Below are 16,625 nucleotides of genomic sequence, written 5' to 3' on the forward strand. Positions count from 1 at the left end.
CTTCGACCAGTTCTTTGTTGGCACCAACAAAATTTCGCCCTTGGTCGCTCCATATATTCGTGCATTTACCTCTGCGAGCACAAAACCTCTTAAAGGCGCCAATGAATGCTGCTGAACTAAGATCACTGACCAGCTCTAGGTGGATTGCTTTCGTAGACATACAGATGAAAATACAGATATAGGCTTTGCTGGTTTTTGCTCCTCTGCCTCTGCTCATTAATATGTGAAATGGTCCAGCGAAATCAACCCCTGAATTAAGAAAAGCTCGAGCCGGTTTCACGCGTACGCTCGGTAAGTCACCCATTACTTGCGTTCTTGCTTTAGTGGTTAACTTAGCACATACCAAACATCTGTGGACATACCTTTTGGCTAATGCCTTTGCTCTCAGTATCCAGTACTTCGATCTCAGGTAGGTAAGCATCAATTGAGTTCCACCATGCAACGTCTTCGTGTGCGCTTCTGCTACTAGGAGAACGGTAAGTCTACTGTTTCGACCGAGGATTACAGGATGTTTGCTTTCTTCATCTAGGTCCGCGTTCCTGAGCCTACCGCCCACCCTGAGGATTCCAGCGTTATCCAGGTAAGGGTGTAGAGATTTTATTTTGCTTGATTTTTTTACTGTTTTCTTTCCTTTCAGTGCATTTATCTCATCGACAAATTCTTCTTCTTGTGCCTTTTTTATGCAGGTTTGCAGGGAAAGTTGGAGTTCTTCAGTTGTAATTGGTGAGTTTATTTTTTCCTTATATGTTTTTTGTTTCAGAAATCGTCGGCTGTATGTGATTGTTCTCAATAATTGAATTAATGAATCAAAGTCATTGAATTGTGTCCATAATTTCTTTTCTTCTTCGTTTTCACCGTGCATCATGTTTAACGTTTGTAAAGTATCTTTCTTCCTTTCTAACTCTGTAGGTAAAATGTTAGGTCTAGTGAACTGTATCTTCGGTTGTAGTAACCAGTCTGGTCCGTTCCACCACAATTTGCATGTTTTAAGATTTGCTACTGTCATTCCCCTTGATGCAATGTCAGCTGGATTATCATCAGATTTTACGTGGTACCACTGACTGCCTTTGACGTTAGTCGTGATCTCGACAACACGGTTAGCTATAAAGGTTTTCCATTTGTTAGGGTCTCCAAATATCCAAGAGATAACAATTGAAGAATCCGTCCACGCGTATATCTGTGATGCAGGTAATCTCAAAGCCTTCCCTATTTGTTTTAAAAGCCTGGATAACAGTAGAGCTCCACACAATTCTAGCCGTGGTAACGATATGGTCTTTAAGGGGGCTACTCTTGTTCTTGCTGCGACTATAGAAGTTTTTACAGAACCATCTGAGTATGTAACGCGGCAATACACTACAGCACCTTGTACGGACGCGTCACTGAATCCGTGAATTTCAATACAATCTTTGTTTGAACTTGAGGTGCCCATCCATCTATTTATGCATATTCCGTTTACATTTTCAAGGTCAGATCGAATTGTAGACCATTTTTCAGCTAATGTCGGATTTACAGCTTCATCCCACTCAACCTTTTCAAGCCAGAGTTGCTGGATAAGAATCTTTGACATCACAAGACAAGGTGCGATCCATCCCAGAGGATCGAATAGCCGTTGGATATCTGAGAGTATGCTACGCTTCGTAATGACATTGCCGATAGGAGGTAAGTTTAGGCTGTATTCGAATTGATCTTTCCCCAAATTCCATTGTATACCCAGGGCTTTAATGACTCCATCAACATTCAGTTTCAGGTGAGCATTAGATGATCTTTCGTTTGGATCAATTGTTTCCATGAATTCACGACTATTAGAAGACCACTTTTTTAGTTCAAATCCACCTAGCTTAAGTAATCTTTTTAAATCTTGGCTAATTCTCACTGCTTCTTTCAAATTATCACACCCGGACATGACGTCATCAACATAGAAATCTTCACGTAAAATTCGTGCGGCTTCGGGAAACCTTTCTCCTTCATCATCTGCCAATTGCATGAGTGTTCTTATAGCGAGATATGGCGCAGATGCTGTTCCAAAAGTAACCGTCAAGAGCCTGTATTCTTTAATGTCATCGCTTGGATCATTTCTCCACAGAATTCTCTGAAAGTCAGCATCTTCTCTATCAATCCAGACCATCCTATACATTTTCTGAATGTCAGAGGCAAAACATATAGCATGCATACGCCATCTAACAATTATACTCCTAAGGTCTTCTTGCAGGATTGGTCCTACGAGGAGTTCATCGTTCAGAGAAATGCCGTTGGAGCCCTTGCACGATGCGTCGAATACAACTCGTGTCTTAGTAGTTTCTTTATCATTTCGAATCACCGCATGATGTGGTAAGTAAACTGATTTACTGTTCATTTCTTTAGTAGGCACTTCTTCCATGTGTTTTAATTCTTTATACTCTTCAATCACCTTCGTATATTCTTGTTTCAGGTCTTTATTCTGACTAAATCTTCTTTCTAAATGCACAAATCTTCTTTTTGCTATTTCTCGCGAGTTTCCTTCAGCTGATTTTGGATTTTCTGTATTAAAAGGTAGTCGGACAATGTATTTGCCTTCCTTAACACGCTTGTGTGTTTTCTTGTAGATATTTTCACATAGTTGTTCCTTTAGAGTAGGTGTTCTCTTTGAGTCTACATCAATTTCCCATATTGTTTTGAGTAAATCTTCAATATTAACTTCTTGCTTCATGACCTGAATGGAATTTTCTCTAGAGTTAACATTCAATGTAGTTCCACCCATCAGGATCCATCCCAGGTGAGTGTTTTGAGCGCATGGAGTACCTGGTGGGCCCTTGATGAGACCTTGCTTCAAAATTGCTACGTACTCGTTTACTCCTAATAACAGATCTATAGTTCCAGATGCAAAACAGTTTTCATCTGCGAGCTGGATGCTTGATAAATGCGGCCAATCAGTCTCCGTGACTACGCTTGAGGGGTTGATGTTTGAAGTCAAGGGCTTAGACATCACGTAGGCTTTAATAGGTAAGTTAAAGTTGTCTTCCCATCGTGACAATACTTGTACTTCGACTTCGTGCTTGACTCTGACTTTCATTGATTCCATTCCGGAGACGATTAGGTTCACTGGATATTTATTGAGTTTCAGGATCTGAGTTGCCTTCTCGCTTATAAAACATGCTTGAGATCCTGAATCTATCAGCGCCTTCAATGCAGTAGTGTTACCATTTTCACTCTTCAGAATAACTACTGCGGTAGCTAATAGTGCAATCTTCTGCCCAGAAATATGATGTGACGCTACCATTGCCTGAACCTTCTCTTCTGCATCTGCTTGTGATGACGTCGCTTGCTGAGGTTCTACATGAGAAGCCAACTCATTCGTATTCTTGGGTTGATGCAAAAGTGTGTGGTGGCGTCGTTTACAAATACGGCAGGACATTGGCATGCGACACTTAAATACTGAGTGTCCTGCTGCTAAGCAGTTGAAACAGAGCTTGTTTGTTTTGACATGTTCTCTTCGTTCATTAAGTGCCATTTTGTTAAACGCGTTGCAGTGACATAGTGTGTGTGTATCCTTACATAAAGCACATGATTTCTTCTGATCATTTGAAGACGTAGAAACATGCAGCACGCGTTCTTTTGTGGTTCTGGTACTAGTGGTAGGATTAACAAGCTCAAGTGTCCGGAATGTAGACTCTAAAAACTCGCGCAAGTCTTTCCAAGTAGATAAGCTTTCTGGATTCACCGAACAAGCAGACTGCTCCCATTCCTTGTGCGACTCCGGGTCCAACTTCTGCACGACCAGAAATACAATTATAGGATCCCAGGAGCCGGTAAACACTTTCAAATTTTCCAAACTGTTGATGATCTCACTAGTGGTGTCCAGGAGAGTTTTCAGCTGGGCCGCAGATTGTGAGGTACATTTCTTCAAGGAAAATAATCGTTTAAGTAGTGCATTAACTATTAGGCGTCTATTGCTGTAACGATGATTCAGCATTTCCCATGCTTGCACATAATTAGCACCAGTCACATGTACATGTTTCAGTAATGATGCCGCTTCACCCGTGATGCTTGTCTTCAAATAGTGTAATTTTTCAACTTCGCTTAATCTTGTGCATTCATGTATTAATGACACAAATAAATCTTTGTAGGTAGGCCATTCTTCATAATTTCCAGAAAAAGCAGGTAATTGTATACTAGGCAACTTGACCTTGGCCGGACCTTCACATGAAACGTTACTACACACAGAATGGTCGGACGTCTTCTTATGATGTGCTGCCAACAAGTCTTTAAGATCGCCTAACATACATAAGTACAGATCTTCTTGTATGAAGAACTCCTCATTGACAAAATATGACAACACGCCACGTTGTTCACGCGTGGTGCACTTTAATAAGTCTTGATGTGCTTGTTTAAATGTGTTCCAATATTGTTCAAGGGTTTCTATTCTTGTTTGTATATAACCTGCTTTCGATAAACGTTCTTTGGGGCACTTCTTAAGATTTATCTGTGTTTTCTTTAGCAACGCTGCTGTATCTTCAAGTATACTTAACATTTGATCAGCTTGAGAAGTCATGGTTCACGTTGAACAGTCTTAAATTTTGAGATTATATCCTCAATTGCAAACTTTTCTATCAAATCACACTAATTAATTTTGCGTAAACAACAGCACCCGGCGCTCGCTTATCGCATTGGAATGTGTCTTCTATTGTTCTCGCGGCCGGCGACTCAGGTAAGCGATGATGTTCAATCCGGTTCGATAGTCGACCATATGTTCTGGATGATACGGTTGATTGTGGCTTGAGGTGATTTTTGTGGAAGGAAACACGTCTTTCTCGTACAAATGTTTATTGGCAACTACTTTAAAAAATACTCGCACCGATAGTTAAGCGAGTGATGTGAATGAATTATAATAACCTTAACACAAATAGTTTATTGAAAAAGTTTTTAACCTTATACCTACGGGCTAAATGAGCCTTATCCTAACACGTGAACTATGCAGGTCACTGACCGAGGGTATCGTTTTCCCTATTTAAAATCATTTTATTTAATTCGTATTTTCCTTTTAAACATGAATGCAATTTTTTCCTTCGAAAAGATTAAGCAACAAATTTAAAATTCAATTTTGTATCTTTTAAAATATATGGTTGGAAGCTTAAAAATAATCCTAGCGTAGCTTGAAAATTGTACTAGCATGTGTCTAAATGTAAAAAGTCATCAGAGCTGCTGGTCGGTCAGTTTTAGCTCCGTCGTAAAAACTTTTTGCTTTTGTTTCACACAAAACAAATGATTTTAATTTTTGAACCACTAAAGCTCGCATTCTCTTGGAAATTTGTGGCAATAACTCAAAATGTAATTTGCATAAAAAATCTTTTGCATTTCCTTTCCTCACTTGATGTAGTTTTAATATCACGTCTGAAAAGAACTGGATAAAGGCAACAATCACTTTATGAATGCCTGGTCTTTAATTTTCTTTTTTATCATCGTGACCCTTTTAGACGAATAAGGGATGAATAGGTGCGGGTTCTAAAAGTAAGTAAAAAAAATCTTTAATTTTGCGGCTCCCTCATTAATTTTCGCTTTTTGGGCTCCCCTTATTGCTAAGATAATTGATACGGCGCAGGTTATTCAAACGGAGTTCAGGTTTCTTGATAAATAATGAGTTAATAGAGAAAAGGTTTGCCTATTGCCTTCTGGCAATTGTTTTCGTAAATCCAAAGATGAAAGGAATGAGATGTCCATTGTCCATTGATATTCCCCTGTCACTTTGGAATCAAGATTGGCCATTTAGGAAATTAAACAATCTGTTATCTGAGCTTTAGAAATAGCCATATTTTTTGATGTTTTGTGTATTTTGAGATTGATGGATAAATAATTTCGGCTTTCGACAATAAAGATCGGATTATTTAAGAATCGTTTTGATTATCCTATGAAGAGATAAATCCTCTAGTTTAAAGAAGATATTTTATATTTTTCTCCCAAAGGTATCAAATACCTTGTAACTGTTTACAGCATATTTATAGCACCGTAAAATCCATGGCGAATACAAAAAGAAGTTTTATTTACCTGACCCTCTATTTGATGGTCTGTTTCCTAATAAAGGACGGATTTACTCAATGAGATGGGATTTCACAAAATCCGCGTGAATCCAAAAATAGATTAGTGGGACTCAGACAGATCTGTGTCTTATGTCAGCTAATAGATATTGTATATTTTTGTTACACGTGTGGTAAGATTAATTTTATACAAAACTGATTCAGTAATACTTTACTTTTAAGACATTTTGGTATTACAAAAGGGGTTATGGGGGAATGGTGCCCATCATAATGATGATAACGAAATGAAATTATTTATTCTGCAAATAGGATATTTTATCACTTTTACGTGTCTTTTTTGAGAACGATGGGGCCGACATTTCCCAGCTGACTATCCTGATAAGAAATGTCGAAACAAACTCAAGGGTCGCACTCTCTTTTAAAGTCCAGACAATTTTAAAATTCGAGTTGAGTGTGTGAACGATACTAATGACAGTGATTCTAAAGAAGATTTGAAGCACATTACTGTCATTTTTGCTTAAAAACCGTTTTACTAGAAATAGAACTCCGAAACTCCTCATTCTTAGAAACATTTTGCGGATGTTGAATAAAATGACTAAATTTCTCCTTTTCTTCTTCCACAGAAACAAAAATGAGGCCAACAGTCAGTCTCCTCTTCATCTGCTTCTTAGCCCTCCTCGCCCCGCTCCAATGTGGGACCTCGTCCAGTGCTGACGACAGAAGATGGCTTGTCTCTTTAGTGGATCTGGTGGAACTTGACTACGTGGACCATTGCGAGCAGAGGGCCAACGCCGCGTGGAATGAACTTACTGGGAATAGTAAAGGATTGGCCACTAAGGTTAGTAGTTCGGTAATTTTCTATCGTTTTGTTGTGGAGGTAAAATCATTATTTGCATAGGTAATTCTTACAACAAAGATGGGGAAGATGAATAAGATTTCGTAACGGAGAAGAAAATAAATATTCATTGATTAGGCATTTTACCGATTATTTCAATATTTGTTCCATTATATTTAAATAAATTAATACACAATTTTGTTTGAATTAGTGGTCAATTATTACACACATTTTACATAATTATATTTATGAATTATAATAACTCGTTCGAGGCTTTATTTTATCACCAAACGAATAGCATGAACATGAAAATTATGTAGCAGAAACAAAATTAAATAAACACAAATCGGATGCCTGCAAATAAACAAATTGTTTTAGTGGCAATATTGTCAGTTATTTACTGAAAATTTCAGCTATTTGCGTCGCTTAATGATATTTAATTGAATACCACGTTATAAAATTTGTTATATTGACACGAATTGAATGATAATTTGACACTACCTACTACACTATTGCATTTTAGACTAATTTTGTCAAAAATGTGTCAACTATGTATTTGAACTGGGTAATTAACTAGCAGTTTATTTTTAGACTATGATTTAATTCGGATAGTTAGATATATTTTATGTGGACTACAATGCATTGCTGTCGATTTTCGAACACTTACCTATACTTTACTTAAATATGAAGATTTTTTCATGTAGTAGACACGTTTATTGAGGAAGGCTATAGGAGATAAATAGCACAGGGTGCATTTTACAAATAGTAACTGAAAGCATTTCCGAACTTTGTAGAGGAACTTTATCTTTTTAAACCTAAGGTTTTTTTGATAGCATCCAACATCTAACTAAATAAAATTTAGAAAAAACCATACTAAAGGTAATTTTAGCCATCCACAAAAAAAATTAACTAAACATAATAATTTTCATTAAATTTTCATACAGTTGGAACGCGACAAGGCGTTCGGTATGTTCGTGTGCCAGCAGACGACTGACATCAAAAGTTCGCTCACTGCGCATGCGTTATCCGCGGATGACAACGTGCTACGACGGAAAGTGAAGCTCCTACTACAACCGGGAGACACACTGTTGGAGACTGAACAGTGGATCAAGGTAACGAATTACTTAAATTAAAATAGTTTATTAATAATTGGAATTAAGAAAAAAAAAGAAATTCAAACTCTGTCCTTGCGGGATAACTTCAGGAAAATTGATCCCGTCCTTTTCAAAGGCTTGCTTTGAGTAACAGGTTCAAGGGGGAACTTTAGGTTTTGCCTTCACTAGTGCGCGATAACTATGATCCCAATTTACATGACTAAACGGATAAGATAACGAAAGAAAATAAAACGAAAAGAAGCCTAGTTGTAAACCTCAAACGAGCTGCCGGTTCGATCCCCCTGTGCTTCACGATTCACGACGATCCACGAACGATTGTTGCGAGTCTGGATGTCTTTGTGCATGTGACTTATGTTTGTGAAAACCCTTCGACAAAAGAAGTCCTTAGTGCGGGAGTATTTAACAAAAGAACTACAAGTGAGACAAAATGAGAAAGTAATGAAAGTTAACTGGAATCAGTGGATGATATTAACCAAGTTTCGATTGTTTCTGTGCCCTATTTTCATGTTTATTACGCAAGTAGATATTTCAAGTTCTCGATGTGGAAATTTTATTCCTCTAACAGTTACATAAATAAATAAAATGATTAACTATGATATATGATCTGAAATTATTTTTCCAATTGCAATATTAACTTAAAAATGATCACAATCAATTTTATTCCAGTACAACGTGCTAGTAATCGCTTGCATATGATTTCATTTTCCAAGTAATTGTTTACTCAACAATTTCATCAGAAAATGTAGCATCTATGTACAAGGCATAAAATCACGATACGGAATAAAATCCGTGTATCCGTAATAATTCTTTAATAGGGCTCGAACAAAGCGTTAATAGATTCATTTAGTTATTTTTATTACGATAGATAGTAGAGGGTAATTGGACATAAATCTTTTCCTGTATTTATGAGGGCCATTCTGGTGTTATCCATAAAATATATTGCTGCCGGTAAGGCGTTACGTCGAAATCTTTTTCAGAGAGTTATTTTGTAAAGTTTATTATTCTTATACTGATGGCATTTGGCTTTTGTTTCTTTTGTATGATAAATTTATATTTGCAAAGGAAAACAATTACCTTATTTTTCCATCAACGCGGAAAGAAGAGTGATATGAGGTTGACAATTATGTGTAAAAGAGTCGTATAAGTTTAAACATCATTTTTAAAGTTTGTGAGTCTCATCATAGCTCCTAAATAATTAAACCGATTTGAATGAAGTTACTTTGTGTCGGAGGGTTTTAAACATTTCGTGAATCATACTATGATTCTTACCAATTTGAAATGACAAATCAAATATTATTTGAATGTGTCTTCATAAGAACTAAGACACATTCGGTTATGATCGAATATCCTTAACATAAATATGAATCGTCGTGTTCGTACCTATAATTTTTCGAGACTAATATTTAATCCAAGCAGTATTATATAAAGTCAAAAGTAGTTGCTGGAAGAACTAAAATAAAAAATAAACAATACTAGCACTAAGCATTTCCCCTGTATAAAAATCTATGCCACCTATTGACCTTGAATGTTATATAATACTAATACATATTTTTGTTTTTAGCTCGTAACATTCGGGGATTATGCGCTGAACAAAATAAGATTCGCCACTAACTACGATTGTGGTACTGCCAGTAACTGCACGTTAAGAGGTGAGTCTTTTCATATTGATTACATTGTAATAGTTTTAAGATTAGCTATGAATCTATATCGTGTGTTTTAGCTAAGAGATAAATATAATTTTAGAAGTTACATTATTGTATTGTTTCAATAAAATCAAGTCAGTACTTTAAACATGGATAGCAAACATCCATTCATACTCGCAAACATTCGTTTTTATAATATCATATCCATATGTAATTGTTTGTGTGAAAACAGGTCGTGTATTGAAAAATGTATCATTTGATGTAATATATGCCTATAAAACCTACCATCTATGCAATTCATATCAACGTCAACAAAAACGAGAAAAAAATTACAACGCTAACAAATACATAAAGAAAACTGCTTAAAAGAACATCGAAACCTAAAGCAAACCACCATCATGGAAAACTCATAATCAAATAATCTTGTAATGTATTACAAAAAATTTGTTCCGCCATTATACAAGGAAAATCAACAGAAAATTAGATAGGCCAATTTAAAAATAAATCAGCACTTCCAAAGTCCTGAAGAAAGGCGGAAGTTTAAAGACAAATACAGACAAGGGTGAACAAAATTCAAAAGTTATTACGAATTTCCTAAAGGGAAAAACTTTTAATAACGCGAATGTTTCAAAAAAGTATAATATCTTGTTCCTCGTAGACTTGCTTCGCAGATTATGAATATAACTCGTAAAAATGATTGAAAAGACACGGGTTGAAATTAAATCAATGGGAAAACTATTTTTTTTTCTAGTAGATGTATAATAGAGAAAGAAAATAAATAATGCAATAATTAAAAAAAAACAATTTAAATGGACTTAAATTAAACCCTGATTAATGCGACATATTGATACATTTGCTCATGAAATAGCAAGACAATAAAACTTGAATAGTTAAAAACCTTTTCATTTCCAAAAGCTGAAGAATTACATAAATTTAAAGAAAGGTAAAAAGATTAACTCGTAGCCGTAGTTGTGAAAATTAAATTCACATTACTAAAGCAACAGATGGTTTTATAAACAACCCAGGTGTGAATGCGCTTACTATAAACTGAGTATAAACTTTTAGAGTGTACTATTCCCTATGTAGAAGAGAGATGCCGCTACGCGCAGTTAATAGCTCTGTCTCGTTTTCACTACTGCAACAAACCTCATTTAAGAGCTTCATAATACAGGCACTAAAGTGATTTAACTTTCCAAAGTGACTGCAAAGAATATAAAATACTTTACGATGCAGTTATGTATTATTTAATGATAGTCGTGAAAGAAGAAAATTAAATATTAAAATATAAATGTCTTTAGCAAATGCTCTTGAGAGGTATAATTTATGAGTAAAGAAATTCACTGTTAGTATTTTAGAGTCCGTCTGTACTGACAAAGTTATTTAAAAAATCATCGAAATGAGCTGCGTAGTTTTTGTTTGAAGTTGGTTGAATGCTTTTTGTTAAAATAATCATTAACAAGTAATTATTAAAATATTTGAACAAAGCTCGCGAAACGTAAAACATTGATGCCATGTGTTTGCTTAATGAGCACAATCATTAATTATAATTTGTGAGTTGAATTGGGTTCAACTAAAATATTTGTTTTTAAATAAGGATCATGCTTTTTCATTACTTTCAAAGACTGAAACTTTGCCAGACAATTTATTACAATAACTCCTAAATCAAGGCAGTGATGGTTTTTTTTCGTTAGCTAATAAATGATCGAATGAACGATCGAACGATCGAGGAACAGTTTTCGATGATATGCATAATGTATTCTCTAAGCCATTTAGAAAACGAATTACATATATAAATAAAATTATATTAACTTACTTAATGGGATGATACCATGCAACTTTCGATGTATTATAGGTTAATATGTGAAACGTTTTCCTTTATTATGATTCTAATGAAGTGTTTGTTACAATACTTTTTTTCTTTTTAGAGTTACACTACAACTTGGCGCGGCAACAAGACGAAGAGACCCTGCATCGCATGAAACTCTCGTGGGAGAACAACTTGCCCGATCTTCATGATTATTTGGAACACGTTCTACCTTTGTTGAGGAATGCTTCGAAAAAAAATAGTAAGTGTCTAGGAAATAGGTACCTAGTTGCCAATAACTATAGTCTCTTTGGATTCAGAAACGACAACCATACTAAAGGATGTAATTCTTGTATCGTGGAAGTTTGCGAACATTCAAATCACAAGCACCAAGACATCTAGGCTCAGACACCAAAGCTCAGAACTTATTGAATGGGGATTCTAACTCGCAATACGTTGAGTATATATTTGACTTTGTGACCTACGCAACTATAGAGCTCAGACGTCTTTTTAATCTTCCAATTTTCTAAAGCTGCATCAGATAAGGACGAATTTGTTTCAAAGTTGTTGCTTAAAAAAACTAGGGCAATTAGTTGGGTAAAAAGTGGGATGTAAGCTCGTTAAAATAAGATGAAACTGTAATTTACTACAAACTTAATTAATTTAGGAATATTTTTTGATTTCATAATAACTAGACATATCCCACGACTGTTTACTGTAAAGTTTATATCAATCATAAAATTAAGAGCCAAGTCCATGAGATCAGAAACTTTGTAGCTAAGTATTATGGATGACATGCCAAGAGATTGTACAATTACAACAACAAGATGTAAACACAGTAATTCCAAACAGTAATTAAACTGTCCAAAATGAAATCGTAAAAGACGACATTACAAATTTAACTACTCAAATCCTCTCTGTTAATATTTTTAATGATACTCCGTTTGTTAATCATAATTATATTTGCGTATTTATAAAAGCAGATCTGGAAAACGGCGGGTAGTAATTTTGTAATTAATATTAAATTAAGATTTAACATTTCGTAATTGAGTAGCTACCTAAGGGAGTTTTAGAGAGAAATCCATTTAGGATTTGTCAATAAGCGGACTACTCAACGGAAACTCTTCTTTGACTCGCTAAGTTGATGGAATTGGTACTATGGGAGGGATTAATGCTGAAATGAATGTTGAACTTGGTTTAGAAAATATATATGAAATCATTAATATTGTAGACGGGTACGTAATTAGTATCTATCGTTTATTTTACGACGCCAACGAACAATTTTTCTTGTCCCCATTACATGTTTACGATGATTCTTTATTTGTCTTGTTCAGTTGTCCCGCAGTCCGTGAAAAGCAAAGCTGGTGTACTATAATTTCAATTTATTTTTCCTCCAGGTTATAACTCCGTCGAAGAATATTGGGATGCTTTAGGCGAGTACGAAGGTGCCATACTTAAGGCCCGAGAATTGTGGGAAAATGTGAAACCTCTTTACTTGAAACTCCACAAATACATAGCACTTAGGCTAAAGGGTTCTGACGCCGTTGGCAAAACTCTGCCAGTACATTTACTAAGTAAGTACGATGCTCTTAAATTTCGTAGTTTTTAAAAAGAAAAATTAGTGACGTGCTTGGAAACTTGACGTTGTTCCATTTTAAACCAGAGTGAAACTGCTTATATTTTTAACGGAAATTCAATTCTACAACATAAAAAAGTTTTCGTATAAACTCGGATGTAAGAGACAACGTTTTAACCGAAATCCAATTTCAGGAATCCGACTTAAAATAACTTAAGCTTTAGTACTTTATAATACCACACATGCTGAATATTCCAAGGCAAAAGTTATATCGAAGTTAAAATTAAAACCGGCAAAGTTGTTGTAGTCGGTAAAGAGAATAAATAGTTTCAATGCACAGTAACTTAGACTGCACCATTTTATTTGTTTTGTTCTAGTAATACCTAACTGCAGTTTTGTAACAAAACTTGAAGAGGAAATAAAATACTCAATGGCTGTGTGACTTCCAGTGTTTATACCATTTTTATTGCTGGAACAGTGTACTGCCAAATTATAGTCCTTTGTTCACTTTGAAAGAGTTTTTGTTGTACAAAATATGAGTCATAATGTCAATTTCACTTACGCTGTAAATAGCTGAAACTTTCGCATATCTTACGTAGGATACCCCAGGGTATGGTAATTTATTATACGTCGTCTTCTGAAAAGTATTTTCGGTTTGTTATTCTTAGAATAGTTGGAAGTTGTGTTTTAGTTGGATTCCCTGGTGCTACTTTATCATCACATATTACTTTAAAGTTTGTGAACACGGTGTTTTGAACGATCTTTTTGTGATTTGAATTGATAATGAATGAGTATTCTTCAACAGGATCGTTAACAGGAGACGATTGGTCCAATTTAATAGAAAGTTTACTCCCAAAGCATGCTGGGATATATCAAAAAGTACACGCAAATCTTCAGTTAAAGGTATGATTTCAATTTTGTAAATAACAATTTCGCAATTGTAAATTAAACCAGACATTCTTTAATAAAGTCTAAAATATTTCACAGAATTTAGGAGGAGTTGAAGCATTCAAACAAGCGGCAAAACTCATCAAAACACTAAACTTAGGAGATGCAGACCCAAATATTTGGTCTGAATCCGTATTCAACAGTACTTGCCCGCCGACATTAGTAGATTGGTGCAAACCAAACAAAGTTAGAGCGATAACTTGTAAAGACGTCAGTATAGCCAACTACATAGAAGCGCACGAGGCAGTCATGAAGATTGTCTACAAGCAGACCATTAATTTGCACAGCAATAACACTTACATACTAAGAGAAGCCTCTCGCTATTCCGGTAAGACAATGTCCTAGTTGTAAAGTAATTCCTTCGGAAACTTTGAAACTCACAGACTTGTTTGTTTCAGCTGTGTATGAAGCTATTCCTGGATTCGTATCCTTGCTTTCTCTGAACCCTCATGCGCTGAATAATGCAGGCTTGTTCCCATTGGAAATTTTCAACTACAACCCGAATCAACATCGATTGGTACTACAATTGATAATGGCTTTAAGAGATCTACCAAAGTAAGTTTGAAGTCAAATAAAATATTTTAAAACGTATTTTTATGGCTAGATTTATATCTTAATGTTTGTCTTCCAGACTGAACTTCTATTTGGCAGCCGACGAATGGAGGATAAAAGTTTTAATGGGAGCTATACCGTACGCGAAAATACCTAGCAGTTGGAGCGACTTCCGTAAAAATTTCTCTTATATAGAAACATCCGATGGTGATTTCCTTGGAGACCCTTACATGGTGTTCAATAAACCTTTTATCGGGTGAGTCATTTATAACTGTTGCACTTTATAAATAACAGAAAGCCATTGTTGCTATGTGGTTTGAGTAAATGAAATGTTTTCGTCTATTATGGTAAACATTTAAATGTTTTTTTTTTCTACAGAAAATTCATGGGTTTAATTCTGAAATACCAAATCTACCAGTCTTTTGCTGAAGAACTCGTGTCTGATGAATCAGATTTATTAGTTCACATCGCAGAGAACAACGACCGATTGGTGTAAGTATTTTTACAAGTTCTTTTATGAACGGAATTCACCATAAAATTTTAAACACATCTTTTTTATTTTGTTAACAGTGACGCAATGATGCAAGGCTATGGAACCGTCTGGCCTGAAATGGTGAGCGACCTTCTAGCAAAACGGGAATATGGACTGGAATACACAGGGCTAACGGACTATTACAAATTTTTGGATGAATACTTAGATAATCAGTTAGATCCGTCTACAGATAACGAAGGTTCTGACGATTACATCGAACCAGTTATCAATGAACCGGTACCAGAAGAAAACGAAATACCATCATCAGCTGAAAACCAGGAAAGCGTCAAAGAAACAGAAAAAGTAGAAACGCACGAAGATATCAACGACAACGTTATTGATACAGACGGATCAAATTCCAAGTTCATCGAAACGTCTACAGTAGGAGTTTTGGAAATAAAGAATCCTGTAGCAACTGGGGACCACAATGAGGTTAATACGAAAGAGGCATCTTATAATACGTACTGGTGGATCGGAATAGCCGTAGCCCTGGCTGTCGTTGTGATATTAATAGCAATAATAGCGAGGAAGCGCCACAACCACAGAAAACAGCTCGAGAGGCAACGAAGGGACAACACCCGTGCCTGATTTGAGGAGTATCGGTTCTAGAAGGAGAACCGATGGTCAATGACACTGAGACTAAATATAGTGATATTGTGCCAATAAATGAGTGGAGTTCAAAAGACGTATTTCAGTTCAGTGTATCGTTTCGTGTTATCTGCTTTTTGTTTGGGAATATTAGTTGTATTTTAGCTGTGTTTATTTATTTTTTCTGTATGATTATTTGAATTACTTTCATCACACACCGTGCATTTAATTATGTATACAATGTATACCTGAATGTCTTTAATTTCAATTTTGTAAGAATAATGCTAGATAATGAAGATGAAAATATTTTTGTACATATCACAATTTGCGAAATAGAATAAAGATTGTTACCAAGAGTGTCTATAATAGTTGTATATTCTAGTTAGATGTAATTTGCTGTGCCTTAAGCGTCTCAATTTCTAATAAGTAAGATGCATAAGATATGTTAGGAATTATCAAATTTGTAAAAAAATAACTGTAATTTTATAAAGTCTCTATTTACCTACTCTCAGCTACGAAACTTCCGACCAAATCATGATGAAATTAATTTTCTTGTTCAGTGTTTATAAATTTTATATTTTAGTTATAAACAATATTTTAATATTCTATCTCTGTACTTGTAATAACCAAATATATATTTTAATTTGATGTTGCTAGTAATTTATGTGTTACTAAAATAAGGCTTTACTGGGAGTAAAGCGGGAATTAGTAAAATTATGTCAACATTGAAAACAGAGAATAATAAATGTTTTGAACATAAATTATTGTCTCTTTATTTACTTTAAGGTCCTTAATACATACATTAAATCTATATACTTATACTAATATATAAAGCTAAAGAGTTTGTTTGTTTTTTAATCTCAGGAACTACTGGTCCAAATTGAAAAATTATTTTTGTGTTGAATAGACCATTCATCGAGGAAGGCTTTAGGCTATAAACCATCACGCTGCGACTAATTAGAGCGAAGATACAATGGAAAATGTAAAAAAAAACAGGGTAGGTATAAATCATAACTTATATCTC

General features: G+C 35.1%; 1 protein-coding gene across 6 annotated transcripts in view; it reads left to right on the forward strand.

Annotated features, from left to right (window-relative positions):
• Positions 1–16,362, forward strand: part of LOC113496652 (angiotensin-converting enzyme-like) — a 207,224-nt gene extending 190,862 nt beyond the window's left edge. For all 6 annotated transcript variants that reach the window (XM_026875932.1, XM_026875934.1, XM_026875930.1 and 3 more), the window contains 11 exons: positions 6,632–6,846; positions 7,788–7,955; positions 9,520–9,607; positions 11,527–11,667; positions 12,803–12,979; positions 13,787–13,884; positions 13,969–14,257; positions 14,328–14,484; positions 14,561–14,737; positions 14,860–14,973; positions 15,052–16,362. In XM_026875932.1, coding sequence (XP_026731733.1) covers positions 6,640–6,846; positions 7,788–7,955; positions 9,520–9,607; positions 11,527–11,667; positions 12,803–12,979; positions 13,787–13,884; positions 13,969–14,257; positions 14,328–14,484; positions 14,561–14,737; positions 14,860–14,973; positions 15,052–15,601 — 2,166 coding nt within the window. In that variant the 5' untranslated portion in view covers positions 6,632–6,639 and the 3' untranslated portion in view covers positions 15,602–16,362. The remainder of the gene's footprint in view (positions 1–6,631; positions 6,847–7,787; positions 7,956–9,519; positions 9,608–11,526; positions 11,668–12,802; positions 12,980–13,786; positions 13,885–13,968; positions 14,258–14,327; positions 14,485–14,560; positions 14,738–14,859; positions 14,974–15,051) is intronic.
• Positions 16,363–16,625: the final 263 nt, after the last annotated feature.

This window comes from Trichoplusia ni, chromosome 8, assembly GCF_003590095.1.
Source record: "Trichoplusia ni isolate ovarian cell line Hi5 chromosome 8, tn1, whole genome shotgun sequence".
NCBI lineage: Eukaryota > Metazoa > Arthropoda > Insecta > Lepidoptera > Noctuidae > Trichoplusia > Trichoplusia ni.